Genomic DNA, 19797 nt, shown 5'->3' with positions numbered 1-19797 from the left:
AAGAACTAGCTCTTTTGGTCGCGCCAAGTCCCGTGGCGCGACTCCCTGAAGGGTCACGCCATATACTTCGGCGCGACTGAGCTGCCACGCTGTCACACGCGTGCCAGCAGGCTTGACGTGGCAAGACTGAGTTGCGCCACATGCTTTGGCGCGACTGAGTCGCACCATGCGGCATGGCGCGACTCAGCCTAATACAAGCCCACCCAGCCAGCCTCCTCTTCCTCCTCCCATTCTTTTTTCCTCCACTCCCCACTCGACCCGACCTCCATGGCGACGCCCCTCCCTCTCCCCCTCTAGATCCACTCCATCTTTCACCCGATTCGAAGGGGAAACGAAGGAAAACCGATCCTTGAAGGTAACTCCTCCATTCTAACTAATTGGTTTTCCTTTATTTCGCGGATTTTTTTTAGGGTTTGAGTTGGTTAGAATTTTTTGTAGGGTTTGACTTGAAATCCCCAGCGGTGCGCTTCGACTCGCTCTCGGCCTCTCGCCGGCCGCGCTGCTGGACGGGTGCTGCATCTACCTAGGCGACTTCCACGGCGGCCGCTCAAGTGGTTAATCGTGCGGCTGGAGCTCACGCGCTGCGGCTGCCCAGTCTGCTGCGCCGAGCTCGCCATCGACCCCGCGCGCCTCCGTCGGTACCTCCTGCCCGCCGCCGCGGTGCCGCTCGTGCCGGTCTCGCTGCCGCTGGTCTTCCAGGCCCTGGAGGTATGCGTGCACGTCTCTAGTTCTCATAGAATGCCATTAGGATCAGCTTATGTACTAGTTCAGATCGGTGGCTTTAGGAACTGCTAAAAATAAGATAGAAGATTAGATGAGCCACTGTAATGTATGTATGAGCATAGATGTATGAACATAAGTATATGTGATTTGAGGAGGAACTATGATGCATATATGGCCTTTTTTTTGTCAATTTTGATCACCTATTTTTCTTTTTCTTTTTGTTGTTTTTTCATTTCTGATACTTAATGATTGTGATTAGCTATACATATGTTGAATAAATTCTCTTTCATAGGAGGACGTCGCGGCCAACATGGGGCTCTCGGTATTGCAACCCCTCGTAGGAGGGGCAAGGAGGCACCACCGCAAGACATCGTCAGCGAGGAGTCCGAGGAGACATCAAGCTCAGAGGATGTATATCCTAACTATCTGGCTCTCTTTGTGCCACTACTGACGATGCATCATGTGCATGGGATTATGTAACTCAGTGCTCATGTTCACTTGTTGTATGTCTGGGTGTATCTATTCAAGATTATCAGTGTGGTGTTATTTCAAGATTATCACTTGTTTTACTCTGTCTACTACTGACTATGTTTGCTTTCCAAATTGTTGTTATGTTTTATTTTCATACTCTTTTCAGTTTTCTGGAGTCGCGCCATTTACCTTGGCGTGACTAGTTAGCAAAAATTTGATCTGAGCCAAATCTAATCGGGGTCAAAGGTTGACGCGACTCCTCACTGAGCCGCGCCGCTGGAAATGGCGTGACTCTTTGAAGAGTCGTGCCAAGCCACTCGGCGCGACTCGTAAAGGAGTCACGCCACGTGGTAGCATTGACCAGATACTTTGGCTCAAGATACTTTGGTGCCAAGAGAAATGGCCCGACTCCTTGCAAGACAAGATACTTGATTGCCCATCACAAAATTGTAGATATCACATTACCCGTTTGATAGGACATTACAATATATTCTATTGCACAAAGTGTGGTCCATTACACGTCTAATAATAGTAGTACAAATACATGACCACAAAGTGCACATTACAAGTCTACTACAAGAATAATTCAAATTACAGTAGTGCATGATAGATAAACAAGATTCATGTGCACCAAAAGACGCTCTCTTCTACCGCTTCCTGACGCCGTTGGGGGCCTGGAGCTGCTCTGTCCACCGCTGGTGTTGTCCGAGGATGTGTTCGTCGCGGGAGGGCTATGCGATGGACCTCCACCACCTGCGTCAAGAACAGATCAAGGCACAAGCTTTCAGATTCAATTCAACTGAGATAAAACCTGCATTGCCTGTGACGACCGACGAGAAGAACTCTGACATGTGCCAGTGTTTGAATATATACGAATGTGATGCTCCATCATACTGAACTTTACTGTACTCCAATGGACAATGCGTAAAAGAAGTAGTAGGTAGTAGATCATACACACCAGCCCAGACAATGATTAACCCCATAATCTCACTTTTGGCTACCTAATGACTCTACTTGCCTATCATTGCAGATGCTGATTAACTGTATGTGGTCTAACGTCTAGCCATAGTGTAGCACCTCTGTAAAACTGCCGTGCACATCAGAGAATTCTGTAAAAGACAGCAATCGAAGCAAACTCTAGCTACCAGCCGAAAATATGAGAGCTGATGTCTCAAGGCATGAGAGTAAACGTCAACAATCTTCCCAAACCGATGAAACCAGATAACTTGGACATGACATGGAAAATTTCTACGACCTGAAGCTCATGCCATCCATCCCTGACACCACTTCTTTCAGTCACGCTACGCGTGTCCGTATCACAAATTCAGCATCAATAACAAAATGTCTACTCCTAAACAGGGGGGAGACGACCTGCTGAGAGAGAAGGAGGGCGTCGGGGAGGGGCGGGCCGCACGACCGTCGGAGAGGCCCGGCGTCGGTGGCGGGGCGCGGCCGGATTGGAGGTCGGTGTTGGAGGCGGGGCGACATCGGCAGGAGGGGCGTGGTCGGCGCACGCCTAGCAGGGCCACGACACCCAGCGCCGGCGGGAGGGGCGCTCTCCGCGCACGCACCGCAGGGCAGCGGCACCCGGCGCAGGCAGGAGGGGTGGCCTTAGCGCTAGCCAAGCAGGGCCATGGGCGGGACCCGGCAGCGACGAGAGGCGTAGGTGGCGGCGGCCGACAGCGCCAAGGAGCCTAGCGAATTGTTGGGCCCATTTCAACTCAAACCCTACAAAAAATTCTAACCAACTCAAACCCTAAAAAAATCCGCGAAATAAAGGAAAACCAATTAGTTAGAATGGAGGAGTTATCTCCAAGGATCGGTTTCCCTTCGTTTCCCCTTCGAATCGGGTGGAGGATGGAGTGGATCTAGAGGGGGAGAGGGAGGGGCGGCGCCATGGAGGTCGGGTCGAGTGGGGAGTGGAGGAAAAAAGAATGGGACGAGGAGGAAGAGGAGGCTGGCCGGGTGGGCCTGTATTAGGCTGAGTTGCGCCACGCCGCATGGCGCGACTCAGTCGCGCCAAAGCATGTGGCGCGACTCAGCCTTGCCACGTCAAGCCCGCTGGTACGCGTGTGCCAGCGTGGCAGCTCAGTCGCGCCGAAGCATATGGCGTGACTCTTCAGGGAGTCGCGCCACGGGACTTGGCGCGACCAAAAGGGCTAGTTCTTGGAAATTTAGGTCTGGACGGGCTATTATTAAAATATTAAATTAAAAAAGATTAAAATAAAAAAAAATCATCGTCTTCTTGGTGAAATGACCGAGCCGACGGCCCATTAATGTTGTTTAAAGTCGAAGCCCAACAGGCAACAGCATCCAGTGCATCTTATCTTAGGCCCTGTTTAGTTCTCAAACTTTTTCTACATTATCCATCACATTGAATCTTCGGCCACAATGCATGGAGCATTAAATGCAGTTGAAAAAATAATTAATTATACAGTTTTAACTGATTAGCACGAGACAAATATTTTAAGCCTAATTAGTCCATAATTAAATACTAATTGTCAAATAACAACGAAAGTGCTACAATACTCCAACTCCAAGCTTTTCGCAAACTAAACACGGCCTTATTAGTTTTGGTTCCAATTTGAATCAGAATTTTTGCTATTTCCGCAGAAATGGAACTGCCGTATATTGATTTCAAACCAACAAAATACACGACGTTGAACGTTCATGTGTGCATTTTACAAAATTCATTGAAATCCCCCGTGTTCAAGGCTCCTTGAAACATCAACTCTACTTGCAGGATGTGATGCTATATCACCAAAAGATTTTGTCATTTTGATATGATAAAAGAAAAGGATTTTGATATGGAGAATTGGAGATTGCATAGTGGTTACTGGTTAGTAGAGTGACTACGTACGTCTGTACAGGCATCGGCATCCAAACCCTTCTACTACTACTTGTCCGCCACGGCGCGTCGCCTAGACGCCGCCCCTGAAGAAGGGGTCCCCGAGGAAGGAGGCGGAGTAGGTGCCGCCGCCGTTGGGGAAGAGCGTGAGGAGGCAGACGACGGCGAGCACGAACCCCCACGCGTAGCGGTCGTTGCCGAGCGGCGTGATCTCGTCCTGCGCCGGGATCTCCTCGCCGCCGCGGATGAAGGTGGCGAAGAGGCCCCACGCCAGGCACAGCACGCTGCCGCTGATGGCGCCGGCGCCCAGGAGCACCGACGTGCCGAACGAGAGCAGCGCCGCCGTGCCGCGCCCGAACAGCGCCTGCGCGATTCGGCCGCCCTCCAGCCGCCCGATCGGGAGCAGGTTCAGCGACGTCACCACGATGCCCAGGAGCCCCGCGAAGGCCAGCGGGTCCACGGGCACTCCCACACCCTCCACCGCGTTGGGCAGCACGTTCCCGAGCTCGTCGGCGTACGGCCCGATCACCACCTGCACGAACGACAGCAGCGGGTTGTTGTAGAAGAACTCCGGCCGCACGAACCTGCCAGATTCAGATTCAGATTCAGATTCAGACAGGGCCGTCGTCAGAGCTGTCTGCCCCCGACCAAAACGGCTGCTGAGAAGAGAAGGCGAGATGGCTTCGGTGCGGTAGGGCTACTCACAGGGCGTTCTCGCCGCCGTTGAAGCTGCCGTCGGCGATGAACGCCGAGATGGCGAGCACGATCGACGTGGCGTACGCGCTGGCCGTGCGCGCGACGGGGATGTCGAACAGGGCCTTCTTGTTGGGCAGCAGCGACTCGTAGTTGTTCATCACGCCAAGGCACCCTGTCCAGTTCGACGGCACCAGGAACGACGGGCTCAGCTTCACGCCGTACTTCGCCGCCGTCAGCCTCGTCGCGACCTGCCATTATATTTTCCAAGATCATCAGCGCTACGACAGACGTGGCATGGCGAGCACATAATTAATTAAGCATGCCTGGTGGGGACTGAAGATTACGCAGCAGTACAGTACCTCGGACACGCCGAGAATGGTGAGGAAGCCGCCGAACAGAGGGAGCACGTCGGAGACGTAGTCGTCGAACGTCGCGCCGGGCTTGAGGAAGAAGCCGCTCATGAGGGCGATCGTCCCGAAGGTCGTGACGGCCAGCGCCACGGCGCTGAGGTAGCCCCACGTCGTGCTCAGCCTGGTGACCTCGAGCTGGAGGTCGATCTCCGCCTTGGGCTGAACCATGCAGACCTGCTTGGTGATGTCGTCGGCCTTCTCCTCCATGAACCAGAGGGTGACCTCCGTCCCGGCGGCCTCGGCGATCTTCTTCTCCAGCTTCGGCCGCACCTCCTCCACGGGCCTCCGCAGGTTCCCGATGAAGATCCCGCCGTCGCCGAACCGCCGGACGTCCACCGCGAAGAACGTGTCGTACCCGAAACAGCTCTTGAGCTGCACGCACCAAACATCTTCTTCAATCTCACCTGATAATCCAAACCAAGCAGAGCGAGTTCATCAGGAGGGCAATTTATTACCTTGTTGAGGTCGAGCGCCTTGAAGGTCTGCTCCGCCAGCTCCAGCCTCTGCTTCTCCCGCGCCAGCTGGTCCTTGGCCAGGCCCCGGAGCAGGCCGGCGACGGGGTTGGCGTCGGGCTCGCGGTCCAGCTCGCGGAGCTTCCGGTCGGCGCGCTTCTTCTCCAGCTTGATGGCGGCCTCGATGGAGGGGTTGCCCATGAACTTCTTGAACTCCTCGTCCGACTTCCAGTCCACCTCCTGCTGCTTATCCGTGTTCCTCTTCGCCTCGCCATCGCCTTCTCCTTCGCCTCCCTCTGCTCCTCCAGCATGACCGGATGTCTTCGCGCCATCCTCCCCTCCGACATGATGCGACGCCGTCGTCGTCTCCTCCTCCTGCTGCTCGCCGGAGGCTACGGAGACGGAGGAGGCCGGGTCCGTCCGCTCCTCCTGCTCCTGCTGCAACGATCGCCTAACTACCGATCTACTCCTGAGAGGCCGAAGAGGCGGCCTGTACTGGTTCTTGGAGAAGAGAGGGATCCGGATCACCCTCGGCACGGCTGCGCTTCTACTGGTAGAACCGCTGCTGCTGCACAAGAGTGAAGACGCGAGAGAAGCAGACGCCATTGGCGACGAGCTGTGGAGCTTTGAAGGTGTGCTTGTTCTACCTCTGATCTTTTGCTGCGAAATCTGAGGAGGTCAGGCCCCATGGGGAGAGCTTAAAAAGGTTTGGAATAATGGATGGGAAGAAGGAAGGAAGGCGGGAAGTCCAGAAGGTTTGAGAAGGCGCGTGCTGGGCCGGAGGACTCGTGAAGAATGCGACGGTCGGAGGTGGCGAGTGGCGACGACGGAGTTGAGACCCAGGATGAGGCCTCGGCTTATCCGACTGCCTGGGGGAGACGGACACTTGGCGGCAGCTGGGTACGCTGGCTGCCTGGCTTGGAGCCTTATGTGTGGATCGGGCCTGGAAAGGCTTCCTCAATTTCATTGGCCCTGTTTGGTTTGATTCTTTTAAGAGAATAGTAATATTTTGACCGGTAATTACGGTGTCAAACAAAGTCAGTTTACAAAACCAACTTTAGAACCCTGCGCTAGGAACCCTAAAGATTCTAACAACCAACTTTAAAACCATGCGCTAGGAGCCCTAAAGATTCTAATTGAGGCCTTTGACCACGTGATTTGATTTGAGGATGATTACTGTACCATCACTGTAGCTAATCATCAATTAATTACCGTCATTAGATTCATCACGAAAAGTTATACCATCCCTAAAGAGATTTTGTAAATAGACTTCATTTGATCCTTCATGCAGAGGCTAGAATATCCGTTCTAAGAAATCTAGAATGAAACCAAACAGGGCCATTTTCTCCCATCTGAGTTCTCCCCCAATTTTTGGGTCCACACTTGCTGTGGAGCTAAATAAGCAACAAAAACGTGTTCCAGCAATTCTGCCCAAGGGAAACCAATCTGGCACAGTGTAGAAAAATTATCACAGTACATATGTAAGCTTTTGTGAAGTACTGAGTCAATAGCAGTGGAACACTGGAAACAAAGATACCGGAGCAGGAGGCGACGTTTACTTATTAGGACGAGTCAAGCTACAGATTATAATTTTACAAGTTCTTGATCAGGTAACATCTTATGGATAAGATATTTAGCACATAGTCGCAGGTGTGATCTTGTCAAAGAATGTTTGATCCGGCATATGTTCCGAACTAGGTTTTAGTCTGCTCTTCTTCACCTTCAAAATTGTACTTACACGCAGGTAGTTGAACCTGGTGGTGGGCGGCAATTATGATTTTTGTGGCTTCAGCTTTCAGAATCACCACCTCCGCACCAGTGAAGTCAGTAACTGCAAGTATACACAACCGTGAAATGAGAAGCATGCCATAGGTATTCAAGAACATTGATTACTTATGGTAGGAACTTCTTTTGCACAAAGCACAAAACATTGCTTATGGTAGGAACCTCTTTTGTTAAGAGTAAACAATATCATTCAGTTTTCTTATCACTAGTTAATCTTAACGATTCCAAATTCCCAAGTTCCTACCTTGTGGCAAACATGAGCAGCAGTGATCTCCCCTTACAAATTATATGAGCTTATTTTTGTATGTAATAAGGAACAAAATTCAATTTAGTCATCCTATTCATTTAAGAGGCCTTCCTAGTTACTAAAATGTTGCAAAGATGATATTCTCCATTCATGACAAGTTTTGGTAATAAATATATTGGTGATTTGAGAAAGAACATGTCGAATGGCAAGCAACTAATAGCTTAATAATAGAGCAATACACGCAACAAAAGATAGCATGCTATGTTCGTGAAAGAATAAACAAAACAAGTTTTCCATGACACTACATTGTTTGTATACTGAGAACATGTAAACCTTATAAATGATGGGCAATTGCATATATTGTGTTGCTGCTATGTCTGAAATTAAATCTAGTTACAGCACTGCAAAGGTGAAGAGTCTGAAATTTCTTTGGAAGCAAAACTAGATACCATTAGTCTGAACTACTCCATATCCATGTGCCAATGGTATCCATGCTCAGTGAAATTTCTTCGGAAACAGAACTAGATACCATCACCGTAAACTACTCCATATCCATGTGCACCCATGCTTCGTGTTCCATAGCAGGATTACAATATTGCAATAGTAAAATTCTGAGGGGGTTTTTTCAGTTCACGAAATTACTGACCTCAAAAAGCTCAAAAGGACTTCCACGCCTGTAGACATCATCCTGCTGCTTTTGTCCAGTGGAAAGAATTTGAGATACCAGGGCACGCCAAGCTGTTAACAAGACCCCTGTACTTCCCATGGTTACCAAGATAAAAGGAGTAGGTGGAATATGACCAGATGTCACTGCTCGGATCACAAGTCCCAACTAGCAGAAGAAAGAGAATCAGAGTCAGCATCTGATTTGACTATCATTAGATATCAAGACATGGAAATATTTAAGTTACCATAACTTTTATGCAGAACTCCTAGAAACCATAGTTCACACTGTCGTTCAAATCCCTATGCAGCTGTAGGTTCATTGTAATTTAACAATATTATATTTGTTCAACACTACACAAAGTGAGAGAACCTCTGATCACAGGTAATGGGTTGGCTCTTATGTCTCATCATGTCAATTGTCTATTGGTCTGTTTGGAAATTTGGATTGCTTGCTCAACTAAAAATAAAATCCAAATTGGTTTAGCAAGGTTGAGATATTAAGTAACGCCAACAAAACCATATCACGAAAAGGTGGTGGGGTTAAGTTATCTTTAGGGCAATCAAGCACACGGAAAGCTTATCAGACTCCCTCATGGGAGATTGACACGTGGTGCAAACTTAACGGCCCTCAACAGTTAACAAACGAGAACCAGACAGCCCCTATAATACCTGAATAATTGAATCACTATAACAGATGTTGAATAAATGTACTTTGCAGTGTATTTAGTGCATATATGCATGGATACTAATGTAAAGTTGAAAGGCAAATGAAAATGCAAAATGATCTGAATCAGCCAATTCTTATCTATTATATTATTAAAGGAGTGTTAAAAGAAGCCACCACGTTCGCCGAGAGGGTCTAGAAATTCCCACGTTAATCTAAAAAAGAGAAGGATTTGCATTGTTGGATTTTATGAAGATCTAACGGTCAAGATTAACCCAAAGAGTCCACATCAAATACAATTAGTAACAAAGAGTCCACATCAAATACGATTAGTATATATAATTTCGGAATTTATAAATTAATAAAACTTGCCTTCGATTAAAAATCCTTACCGAATACGATAAGTAAATAGCTACTAAAAATTATTTTGCCGTACGCCTAGAGAAACTGATTAGGCTAACGGGCGAGTCCACATCAAATACGGGTTGTATATATAATTTCAGAATTGATAAATTAATAAAACTTGCTTTCGATTAAAAATCCTTACCGAATATGAAAAGTAAATAGCTACTAAAAATTGTTTTGCTGCATGCCTAGAGAAACTGATCAGGCTAACGAGCACTCCAACAAAACGACGGGAATGACTTGCATATGCCCGTATTGGGCTATGGAATTGTAGTTCAAATATTTGTGATACATGTATCCATATCAGATTGTTTCAATTTGGGCATCGTGCGGGTGTGTTCTTTCATGCTGTGGAGTGTGGCTTCCATCGCCAAACTGTATGTCTGTATGTCGAGCTGAAGCATTACGAAGATCTAACTATCTAGACTAACTCAAAAAATCCATATTAAATAAGAATACTATATATATTTAAAATTTTAAAAATTAGGAAATTATCGTAAATAAATTAGCAGTTTACACAATGGCTCCATGTCAAATCAGACTAATAAAAAATTAAATATGGAATTAAAGGATAAAGAAAATTAGCAATCAATTTGCATACCAATTGGGATGCAAAATAGCTACAATAGAAGTCTATGACAAATACAATTACTAAATAGATATTTTTAGAATTTTATTTTATGAAATAAATTACAAGCACACATGCTCACAAACATGCACACATACTCACCTCTATGAATACGTGCACGCAACTCTACCACTCTCGAGCACCTCCAGGGGATTGAGCAAGTAGATCCCAAAGTCACTACAAGCATCTCGCTGTCAACTGGCATATCTACTACCACTGAATGTGAGGACTCATGCTGAGTCGAGAACTTTTAGTCTTGAACACAAGTGGACAAGTTCTACCATATGAGCTAATCTTAGTTTACATCTAATTTTAGAATTATAAATAACACAAAATATTATTGTGATACTTTGATTAGTAAAAAGCTAAATTTAGAATAAAATTATAAAACTTAGTAATAATAGTATGAACAGTTGGTTCCATCGAAGTAGAAATAAATGGCCCTACTTCTGGAATGCTTAAAAAAAATGTACACATATACCTCATCACTATGAGGAAAAAAAGAAACTACCTAGAGAAAAAAATGAATTTTATGTACATATTACTATGATAGCTGAAATTAGACTAGCCGCGCTATTAGCGCGGGCCACCTTGCTAGTTCTTATGAAAGCAACAGGTAACAACAGAATGGTGCTCGGTAGGTGAATGAAAAGGTTAATAAAGATCACGAGTTACAAAAATATCAAACATTGTTGACCTTGGACAACAAATGGCAAGCATTCAAGTCCCGTTTTACGACTCATGATTGAAACGGCAGAACTGATAAATCGATAATTACCGGTATCCCAACAACCCATGATTTAGCCGCGGTGATAACAGCACTCCCCACGCCATTACGCCCTTTTGCATCATCGCCAAATCCACCGAGGAGGTAGGCGCTGAGCAACCACCCTGCAAAAGACCCGAAATCAGTGAGCAACCCATCCATTCGCCCACCAGATGAACAACAACCACGAAACGGCAACGCCATTTGCGGATTTCCCTAACCAGCAATGAAGGGGTCGGCCGTCTTGAACGTGTCCGCGTCGAGCACGGGCAGCCCGTGGCTGAACCTCCCTATCGCGGAGAACAGCAGCAGGCAGAGCACGTCCCCGCCGGTCAGGAGCCCCAACTTCCTGCGAACGAACGCGGAACGGGAATCAGAGAACCGGATCGAACCAATGGCGCGGGCGACACGATAAGTCGATAACAATAAGGCACGTACGCGTAGGAGACGAGCTTGGGCTCGGCGCCGGCGTCCCCGGGCTTCTCTATCTGGATGACGCCCTCGAGGGGCACGCCGTCGTCGGCGACGCGGACGAGGACGGGGTCCTCGGTGGCGGCGGAGGAGCCGGAGGGGCCCTCGCCCGCGGCGGCCGGGGCCGGCGGACCGCGGCGGGGCGCTTGGTCGGCGCCGGCGCCGGAGAGCGCGAGGCGGCGGCGCGGGAGGCGCGGGTTGGCGAAGAGCGGGTAGGGGTTGGGCGCGGCGGGGCCCGGCGGCTTGGGCGGCAGCCGCCGCGCCGAGAGGGAGCCGTTGGCGGCCTGGCTCACGAGCAGCATCGTCGCGGACGTACGGCCCCTCGCCCTCGCAGGTGAGCGGTGGCGCTGGCGGTGGGGACGGCGGAGGGAGGGGTGGGATTTGCGTCCGGGTTTGGGTGGTCTAAATTTTGCTTTGAGGTGGTCTCAAAATTGGGGTGCAGGAGGCGAGGCCGAGGCGACGAGGCCGGAACGGGACGACGGACGAACCGGAACTTGCGATGGGTGTGTGGGCAACGCTATGGGCTGTGGGCCTGTGGCCGTGTGGAGGCGGCCGCGGCGGGCCCGGGCCAGTCGTTGGATGCGGAGACGGACGGTGACACGAAGGCCGTGTTTGGTTACTTTCTGAAAAAGTTTTGAGAAAAACTTTTCGATGCTTTGACCACTAATTAAGAGTATTAAATAAAGTCTAATTATAAAATTACCTCCACAACTATGGTACTGTAGCAGTTGCTCTAGCTAATGAGGCCTTTGACCGTACGATTGGGGAATGTTTGAGCGTGGTCACTGTAGCATCGCTGTAGCCAATCATGATGAAACTTGGCTCATTAGATTCGTCTCGAAAAGTTACACCCATTCCTGAAAAATTTTTGCAAATAGACTTCATTTAGTACTCCATGCGGACATTTGTCTTTTTGTGAAATTGTCGTCTCGTCGCATGGAAAACGGGGTTGGCGGCCATGGCGTTTCATTATTCTTTGATGACGATGAAGGATCTGTTAACTTCAAAAAAAAATGATGAAGGATCTGCACAGATCTTTTGACTCGGGGTCCGTTTAGTTCCCAAAAATTTTCACCCAAAAATTTTCACCTCCTCTTTAAACACATGTATGAAGCACTAAATGTAATTAAATAACAAAACTAATTACACAGTTTGGATGTACACGACGAGACGAATCTTTTGAGCCTAATTAGGGCATCATTAGACATAAGTGCTACAGTAACCCACATGTGCTAATGATGCGGTCAAAGGCCTCAAAAGATTCGTCTTGCGGTTTCCAAGTGAGTTCTGAAATTAGTTTTTTAATTAGTGTTCGAAAAGCCCTCCCAACATCTGGTCAAACGCTGATGTGACACCCAAAATTTTTTTGTTTTGGGAACTAAACGCCCCCTCGGTAGAGCTGGCTGCAGCAGCAGCCGTTGCGACAGCAGCTGCAGCCTGCAGCCAGCCAACTTGAGGGAGAGAGCCAACGAACACTACAAACTGGGATTATGTAGGAATTTATGACATTTGCAGCAAGTTTGAACTCTTTTGAATTGTTGTCCTGGACATGACACAATAAAACACACCATGAATGGGTAGGACCTGTTTTATAGCTCCAGTCACAAACTGAATAACAGGTCGAGCAGATTTCCGGAATAATGTTTAGATCACAGATCCAAATTTTGAACGGCAGAAAAGGTCACATTGTTTTTATGTTTCCAAGATTTCTGGAAGTGCCAAGGTCACATGGATTCTATGATTGCAAATTTTCTGGAAGTGCTAAACTTTCATTTAGGAGAAAGAGCCAGGACCAACTTTGCTTTCCAGATTTTATTAGTATTACCATGTACTATCTAGATGTGCAGCATACATCAAGAATTATTAGAGCATCTCCAAGAGCCTCTCTAAAATGAGTTAACTAGCTAAAGGTAGCAAAATCATGGTAAAAATAAGATCCAACAGTCTCTGCAAAACTCTCTTCTCGCTATCCGACTCGCTACTCAGCTCCGTCCGCTCGCTTTGTTTGCCGAGCAGATGCAGCTCGCCATCCCCTCCGGCCTCCGTGGTCCCCGCGTGCCCTCCCGCTGGTCCTCCCGTGCAGCTTCCGCAGCTCGCCGGCGCGGCGGAGCGGACCGCCGCCTGATTCCGGCCGCCTCTTCCCCTTCAGCCTCTCCCTCCAGCAGTGCCTCTGCTCCGCACGCGTCGCTCGGCGCGCGCAGGAGCACCAGAGGCGCGCAGGGGAGCTGGCGGCGGTGCGGCTACAGCTTGCACGGCGGAGGCCCGGGCGCCTTTGTGACGCTCTCTATACTGCTATGCTCCTCCGCAGCTCGCATGGCGGAGGCAGACGTTGGGCGACCCCGTTGGAGCTCCAGAACTCCTGCTCAGCACAGTTAGTGCTTTGAACATATCGACCCCTATCGAGCTCCAGAACTCCAGTTCCCCTGCAGAAAGCTGCTCTACCATGCCAGATTGTTGGACCATCAATTGTGGCATCTGCTGCTCTTCCTCCTCCGCTGTACTCGGCACCTGCTCCTCCTCCTCTGTACTCGGAACCTGCTGCTCCAACTCTTGATACTGCTCTGCACACGGGGAGAGCGGACCGGGGCGTGCGGGCGCTACCATGCCAGATTGTTGGACCATCAGTTGTGGCATCTGCTGCTCTTCCTCCTCCGCTGTACTCGGCATCTGCTCCTCCTCCTCTGTACTCGGAACCTGCTGCTCCAACTCTTGATACTGCTCTGCACACGGGGAGAGCGGACCGGGGCGTGCGGGCGGAGCAGACTGGCCAAGCGTGCGTGCGGGAGCCAGCGCGGCTGCTCGGCGACCGTGGAGCCGACGGCGGAGCTGACGCACGCAGGGGTGGCTGTGCAGCAACGGCACGCGAGTGCGGAGATGGTGCGCGGCGGCGGAGGGGGCACCGCAGCGGCACGGCCATGCTGGGTAGGAGAGGAGTTGGAGAGAGGAAGAAGATAAGAGAGAGTATGACACGCGGGGCCTACTAGCACGGTAGCATATGGAGTCAAATTTAAAAGAGTCTGTTGGTTTACCTCTTAGTTTTGGGAAATATTTTATTTTTTAGTTAACCTCTCAATCTCTAAATTTAGCTAATGTTATTACTACTCTCTTGGAGATGCTCTTAAACAGCAACTTGAATATTTAGGGTATGTTTGAATGAGCTAAAGTTGAGTGCTAAGCTTTAGCACATATTAGCACTCATACACATGCTAAAGTTTTTAAGTCTTGGTTAAAGTTTAGCCCACACCATTAGCACTCCCGTTTGGATGAGCAAGTGCGAAATTTTAGCACTTTCACCCATTAGTACTTGGATCCAATCGGGGCTTGACAATGCACAATCCACCGCCATCAACATATCAAAGTAAACCAGGCATCTCGACCTATACTATACATGAAGGCATGAAGCTTGGCACATTCGGATATCAGATGCACACCGATGGACAAGCCACTCTTGCAGCAGGCACTCTTGGAACTTCAGGAATCAGGGGGCGCCGAAAGTGCTTTTTAACTGTACGGAAGTAACTTAGAATGAGGTTATGCAACAATTGGCATGCAGGGAACCGGAAGAACATATTGAACCGTGTGCAGCTTGTGAACAAAGAAAAGGATCTTTTGATGCCAAAAGATAACTGATGAAACAATATGCACGTTATTAGTATATTCTTACTTTCCCTTTTGTAACCAGGCTGCAATTAGAAATTGCTAATAAAGAACGCCCAAAGTGATCTATGTTAAGATGGACAGGAATTGGACCTACTGAACTTCGTAGGATGTGCCATCAGGCTACTGGAACTTTGCAGCAAATGTTGAGCACATCATCCAAAGGTGCATGGTCACCTGTGCCCTCATCTTTCCTTGCATATAACAGTTCTTTACCTTTGAATACAAACATTCCCCCCTAAAACACATATGAAACAAACAATTCCATGAATCAAGATTCTATGAAGCCATTTTAAGTGTCTGGAGAAAATCTAACCTGTTGTAGGACACCTGCCCTATATATGAAACAAACAATTCCATAAATTGCAAAGGTACGTTCCACTTATGGTGGAAGAAGCCATTTTAAGTACCTGGAGAAAATCTAACCTGTTGTAGGACACCTGCCCTATCATCTGGGGTGGCTTCGATTGTGTAGTTCTTCACTGCCTCCCTAAGGGAGTCAAACCGTGAAAACACTTTCACCTTGAAAAATTATGTTCAAATGTTTAAGACTATGCATTACATATCTCATAACAAAAAAACTGCAAGCGCAAAATCGTTGCTACACAATTGATGCTTAATTGCTTACACTGGCTGGGTTGAAGAATGTGCGGCCAATACCAAAATATAGACCCAAGATATCATACGCCTGAAAAGGTTCAATTGGAGTTGGGCAATCAGGAAATGAAGAAAAGGTTTTGATAGAATGAAATTTCTAATTGTTACATCACTGATCCTAATGTACCAATATGGTATGTACATGCATCTAGGCATCTGGCTCATTCAACACTTGGCACGTAAATGTTCTTCGGAGAGGTATTCAACAATCAACATATATCTTTGTAGCGAATAAGAGGAATAAGAAATGACATATGCTTATTAGAAGAATCAAGAAACAGCTGTGAAGGTCGTTTATAATGGTATGTTTGCAGTTACAGAGAAAGTTATAAGAACATAATTTATGATTAGAGAACAGAAATCCAGTTCTGCAGCTATAGAAGTCTAGAAAGAAGTATGTTTTTAAATAAACCGCCAATAATATTTCTCCATTTACTGACATGACAAAAAATGCTTTCATCTTTCAGATTCACATTTCATCGAATTGGGCATAACAAATAAATGTTGCCTCAAAATAGTAATTACATGTTTTTATGGTGCAGATCCTGTTACTGAAATCCAAAGGTCTAGACAACAAAATAGCAAGGAAACCCTTGTAGATAAATGATAAGGAGAAATCTATAGGTTAAATGGATGTGTATTAAAGAAAGCAGTTCATTCAACAGTTAATCGTAATATATTATAGGTATCATTTAGGCTATAGCATACATTATGTCAACATCCAATAGGTTCAGAAATCATGAATAGGTGAGCACCGGATCAGTACCTTCCTTTCAGGATCTGCATAGAGGTACTCCAACGGAAAGGGCAACTGCATCAAATAATTTTTAGAGAAATTTATTAAGGGATGGACACTTTTTGCAGGATGCCAGTACACAAGCTAAAGCAGATGAGCATGTTTCTGTCTCTTGTTTTAGATATTTGCTGTGTAGCAAATGAACAAACAAGATCATTTTACTTATTCTACTCCTATTTGTAGAAAACAATATGATGAATAGATGGTGAAAATTCAGAATTTCAGACACTGTTGGTGTGTTCAATATTTAAAAGAAAGCTATGCTACCAAATGAGGCATATACATACGCGCTCAGCAAGAATACGGGCTTTAGCTGGAGTGCCAACACCAACAGCAATCAGTTTTACACCAGCTGAATCAAATCTCTCCTTTGTGTCCCTCAAAACAGCGGCCAACTCCCAGCTACATGGGGGGCAAAGCAGAGCTGACAGTTAACCCAAAGAAAGAAACTAAAGAAACAACATCGAAGTTATACCAGCTAATGCAGATACAATTAAGCTTCCTTTCTCACCAGCAAGGGCACCCAAAATGCCTTAGTAGCGCAACTACAGCCATTCCCTGCACAGATAATCAAGCACTCGATAAGTCATGTATGTGTAGCATCGAATCCATGGGAAGTTCTCGTAGTGCCACTGCATAATTTTGAGTAAAAAGGTTGTGTTTTTCAATCTGCAGTAGGAACGATTTTGTTCAGTCAAAAAAATTCCCCCGTTTTACTAGGACCTTTTTTTTTAGAGAGAATACTATGACCTTTAAGATTGCAAAGCTTTAGACAGTAATCATGACTGGAACATAACTACGAAAATTCATAGTTGAAACATCCGTGCTTGAGTTGACCAAGCTCGAATTCGATGAGTACCTCGTTCTGATCCCACAGGTCCCTGAACAGGACGGGCTCGCCGGTGGCCGCGGAGTAGATTTCGACGCCACCGAGTGCGTCGCCGGTGCCCGATGGGGAAGGCACGGACGCGGAGCTCGCGGCGGCAGTCCCTGCCGGCGACGGTGAGCGGCGGAGACGAAGGTGGCGGTGGCGGTGGCGGTGGCCAGGGAGGGAGGGGAGGCCCAGGCCGCAGGAAGAGGAGGCGGCGGAGCGCGCGCGCGGCGGGAGGGAGACGCGCGTCGCTAGAGAGGCGGACACGGGCGCGGCCATGGGTGTGGAACGGGAGACGCGGCGGAACCCTAACCGCGGAGGAGAGGAGGGGAGGCGAGGTTGGAGGGCGCCGGCAGGACGCAGGAGGAGGTGACCGTTGCGGTGGGACGGAGGCGGTTGCGGATGGCGGGATGCGGGGGATGGAGGTGTGTGGCCACGGGTTACTCCTACCGCTGAACTGGGCGTGCCGGTTCTTCGAGAGGCCTGACGAAACTGTTCTTCTTCCCGTGCTGGACTGCTGGCTCATTGGCTGACTGGCTGCCTGGAGCTGGAGGTTACACGTGCAGAACGCGCCAATTTGGAAGGAGGCATCAGTCATGGCAGTTTTCCATCCTTGCAATAGGGTCTTGTTTGAATCGGGCCTTGGGTTTGTGTGCTGCTAAAGTGTGATTCTACTGGTACGAATTAGGAACTTGGGATATCAGGATTTGCGTGACTAAAGAGAGATGAATTTGAGTGACCAAGCAGGTCTATTTCATTGGAGGAGATATGCTTCCCATTTTGTTGTAATCTTTGATTTGATTCCTTTAGCAACTTCAGTACTGCGTCCGATGGATGAACAGAACGGTTTTTTTTAACAGAGCCGTTTTTCAGTCTAGCTAGTATCCGGCACATGCATTGCCTTGCACATCCGGCTAACAAAAGGGGGGAAGTATCAAGCGACTGGAACATTGCGGCATTTATTTCAAAAAAAGAACATTGCGGCAGGCGCTGAGCACATCGTCCAGAGGAGCATGGTCGCCTGTGCCTTCGTCTCTCCATGCGTACAGCAACTCCTTCCCTCTGAACACGAACATTCCACCCTGGTGGAGACAGAAACGAAACGAACGGCGGTTGAGATTCTTCAGAGTTTCGTGTTATGGTTGCACGCACAGGGGTGGGTGCAGAGGATTTCAACCTGCTGCAGGACACCGGTCAGGTCGTTTGGGGTGCCTTCCAGGGTGTAGTTCTTCGTCGCCTTCTTGATGTAGTCGAGCCTCGAGTATATATTTGCCTTCAGTTCAGAGACATCAACATCAAAAGTTCGCCATGGAATGGGTGCACTGCCAAAAGACAGTACAGTAGCATGTAGTGGCGCTTACACTAGATGGACTGAAGAGCGTCCGACCCAAACCATGGTACAGTCCCAGCACGTTGTAAGCCTGAAACAATGGGTTCGCATTCAATTCAGCCGTACACACACAACATTCAGAATTTCAGACAAACCAAACATTCGAGCAGTTTCAGATAGATTAGGAGGGGGGCAGTAACCTTGCGATCGGGGTCCGCGTACAAGAAATCAACAGGAAACGGCAGCTGCAATGGAGGCATCTCATAAATTCAGCTGCGAGCCACTCCCGCCGAGTACACAAATACAGCACGAGGTCTCTTACCCGGTCGGCGAGGATGCGAGCTTTGTCGGGAGTGCCGACGCCGATGGCGATCAGCCTAGCCCCGGCCGAGTCGAACTTCGCCATGGAGTCCTTCAGAACCGAGGCCAGCTCCCAGCTGCGACAATTGGACACGGCGCCCAAAATTGAGCAGTCGCGAGCAACGAAGGAACAAGAAACTGTAAGGATGCAGCGTGCCCGATCTCTCCTCACCAGCAGAAGCACCCGAAATGCCTCAGCAGCGCCACCACGGCCACCCCCTGCGCGCGTGAAGGCTTCAGCATAGGACACGAAGGCAGAGCCGCCGGTGATCGGCTCTAGCTCTACGGAGTAGTTAGCAGGAAGCGGGGATCCCTCGGTGGGGTCCCACAGGTCCGTCAGCGGGACGGCGTCGCCGGTGCCCGCGGCGAGGACGGAGACGCCGCCGAGGGCGTCCCACGCGGGCGCGCCGGTGACGGGCGGCAAACTGGAGGAGTCCGCCGCCGCAGCCGAGACGCTCAGGGAGCGACGGCCGACGCGCGCCCCTCCGCGCGGGAGAGAAGCTTGCGGGGGAGAGACTCGGACGAGCCGGCCGGAGTTGCGCGCGCGGGGAGCGGCCGGTGGCGCGCCTCGGAGCGAGATGGCCGTCGCCATGGAGAAAGAACTGGGGTGGGGACGGACGCAGGCGCACGTGCCGAGGCAAGGCCTGACCAGGAGCGCGTGTCCGGTGAGCCGCCAGTGGGACGGACCGCGAGCGAGCCTGTGGCCACCGTTGGTGCGCGGCGGGGAGGCCGGCCGCGTGGCGCAGCCTCGGCGCCAGTTTTTCGAATCGGTCCAGGTTGTGCGAGGGCCAGTGGATTTACCTGGGCCGAATTCACGTGAATCTAACCAAAGCTGGCCCACCAACATAGTTCGGACGATGACCGCCTCTGGGCTTAGCCCACAAGTGCTTTCGG

At 49.1% G+C, this 19797-nt stretch overlaps 4 protein-coding genes across 11 annotated transcripts; all 4 read right to left on the bottom strand.

The window, feature by feature from the left end:
* Positions 1-3806: 3806 nt before the first annotated feature.
* On the bottom strand, positions 3807-6610 carry LOC120692996 (probable zinc metalloprotease EGY3, chloroplastic). The gene is made up of 4 exons (XM_039976402.1): positions 5604-6610; positions 5098-5520; positions 4748-4986; positions 3807-4626 (listed from the first exon to the last, which is right to left on the bottom strand). Exons 1-4 carry the CDS (start codon positions 6204-6206, stop codon positions 4116-4118), a joined length of 1776 nt encoding a protein of 591 aa, XP_039832336.1. The 5' UTR covers positions 6207-6610; the 3' UTR covers positions 3807-4115.
* A 445-nt stretch (positions 6611-7055) lies between these two features.
* Positions 7056-11684, bottom strand: LOC120691990. The gene is made up of 5 exons (XM_039975205.1): positions 11200-11684; positions 10983-11110; positions 10774-10886; positions 8279-8464; positions 7056-7431 (listed from the first exon to the last, which is right to left on the bottom strand). The coding sequence occupies exons 1-5, from the start codon at positions 11532-11534 to the stop codon at positions 7402-7404; spliced, it is 792 nt and encodes a 263-aa protein (XP_039831139.1). The 5' UTR covers positions 11535-11684; the 3' UTR covers positions 7056-7401.
* Positions 11685-14380: 2696 nt separating this feature from the next.
* Positions 14381-17693, bottom strand: LOC120691133 (thioredoxin-like protein AAED1, chloroplastic). 7 transcript variants are annotated; one of them, XR_005682114.1, is made up of 9 exons: positions 17202-17693; positions 16854-16900; positions 16630-16744; positions 16313-16357; positions 15518-15577; positions 15316-15411; positions 15206-15224; positions 14983-15127; positions 14381-14737 (listed from the first exon to the last, which is right to left on the bottom strand). XR_005682114.1 is itself a non-coding variant. In XM_039974111.1 (8 exons), the coding sequence occupies exons 1-7, from the start codon at positions 17490-17492 to the stop codon at positions 15008-15010; spliced, it is 774 nt and encodes a 257-aa protein (XP_039830045.1). In that variant the 5' UTR covers positions 17493-17693; the 3' UTR covers positions 14381-14737; positions 14983-15007. The 7 variants fall into 7 exon arrangements, 4 of the variants coding, with proteins under 4 accessions (XP_039830045.1, XP_039830046.1, XP_039830047.1 ...); XR_005682115.1 differs by having other exon boundaries at positions 14987-15127; XR_005682116.1 differs by having other exon boundaries at positions 14991-15127.
* Positions 17694-18018: 325 nt separating this feature from the next.
* On the bottom strand, positions 18019-19584 carry LOC120691134 (prostamide/prostaglandin F synthase-like). Of its 2 annotated transcripts, none has more exons than XM_039974116.1 (7): positions 19217-19584; positions 19076-19122; positions 18866-18980; positions 18744-18788; positions 18575-18634; positions 18391-18486; positions 18019-18298 (listed from the first exon to the last, which is right to left on the bottom strand). In XM_039974116.1, exons 1-7 carry the CDS (start codon positions 19493-19495, stop codon positions 18173-18175), a joined length of 768 nt encoding a protein of 255 aa, XP_039830050.1. In that variant the 5' UTR covers positions 19496-19584; the 3' UTR covers positions 18019-18172. The 2 variants fall into 2 exon arrangements, with proteins under 2 accessions (XP_039830050.1, XP_039830051.1); XM_039974117.1 differs by having other exon boundaries at positions 18019-18295; positions 19217-19582.
* Positions 19585-19797: the final 213 nt, after the last annotated feature.

The sequence above is a fragment of the Panicum virgatum genome, chromosome 9N, assembly GCF_016808335.1.
Source record: "Panicum virgatum strain AP13 chromosome 9N, P.virgatum_v5, whole genome shotgun sequence".
NCBI classification, from domain to species: domain Eukaryota; kingdom Viridiplantae; phylum Streptophyta; class Magnoliopsida; order Poales; family Poaceae; genus Panicum; species Panicum virgatum.
Note: the sequence above shows the minus strand (reverse complement) of the source record. Positions and strands in the feature narration are given on the sequence as shown.

Excerpts from the sequence above, each read along its gene's own strand:
- LOC120692996 (XM_039976402.1), bottom strand. The coding sequence starts at position 6,206 with ATGGCGTCTGCTTCTCTCGCGTCTTCACTCTTGTGCAGCAGCAGCGGT. Across the intron at positions 5,521-5,603 it reads AGGCGCTCGACCTCAACAAG|CTCAAGAGCTGTTTCGGGTA; the intron begins GTAATAAATTGC and ends TGGTGCGTGCAG. Across the intron at positions 4,627-4,747 it reads AACGGCGGCGAGAACGCCCT|GTTCGTGCGGCCGGAGTTCT; the intron begins GTGAGTAGCCCT and ends TGAATCTGGCAG.
- LOC120691990 (XM_039975205.1), bottom strand. The coding sequence starts at position 11,534 with ATGCTGCTCGTGAGCCAGGCCGCCAACGGCTCCCTCTCGGCGCGGCGG. Across the intron at positions 11,111-11,199 it reads CCCAAGCTCGTCTCCTACGC|GAAGTTGGGGCTCCTGACCG; the intron begins GTACGTGCCTTA and ends GTTCGTTCGCAG. Across the intron at positions 7,432-8,278 it reads GTCCTTTTGAGCTTTTTGAG|TTACTGACTTCACTGGTGCG; the intron begins GTCAGTAATTTC and ends GTATACTTGCAG.
- LOC120691133 (XM_039974111.1), bottom strand. The coding sequence starts at position 17,492 with ATGGCCGCGCCCGTGTCCGCCTCTCTAGCGACGCGCGTCTCCCTCCCG. Across the intron at positions 16,745-16,853 it reads CATTTTGGGTGCCCTTGCTG|CTGGGAGTTGGCCGCTGTTT; the intron begins GTGAGAAAGGAA and ends CCCCCCATGTAG. Across the intron at positions 15,128-15,315 it reads GGGCAGGTGTCCTACAACAG|GGGGGAATGTTTGTATTCAA; the intron begins GTTAGATTTTCT and ends TATGTGTTTTAG.
- LOC120691134 (XM_039974116.1), bottom strand. The coding sequence starts at position 19,495 with ATGGCGACGGCCATCTCGCTCCGAGGCGCGCCACCGGCCGCTCCCCGC. Across the intron at positions 19,123-19,216 it reads ACCTGTGGGACCCCACCGAG|GGGGTGGCCGTGGTGGCGCT; the intron begins GGATCCCCGCTT and ends TCACGCGCGCAG. Across the intron at positions 18,487-18,574 it reads CGCTCTTCAGTCCATCTAGT|GCAAATATATACTCGAGGCT; the intron begins GTAAGCGCCACT and ends TCTGAACTGAAG.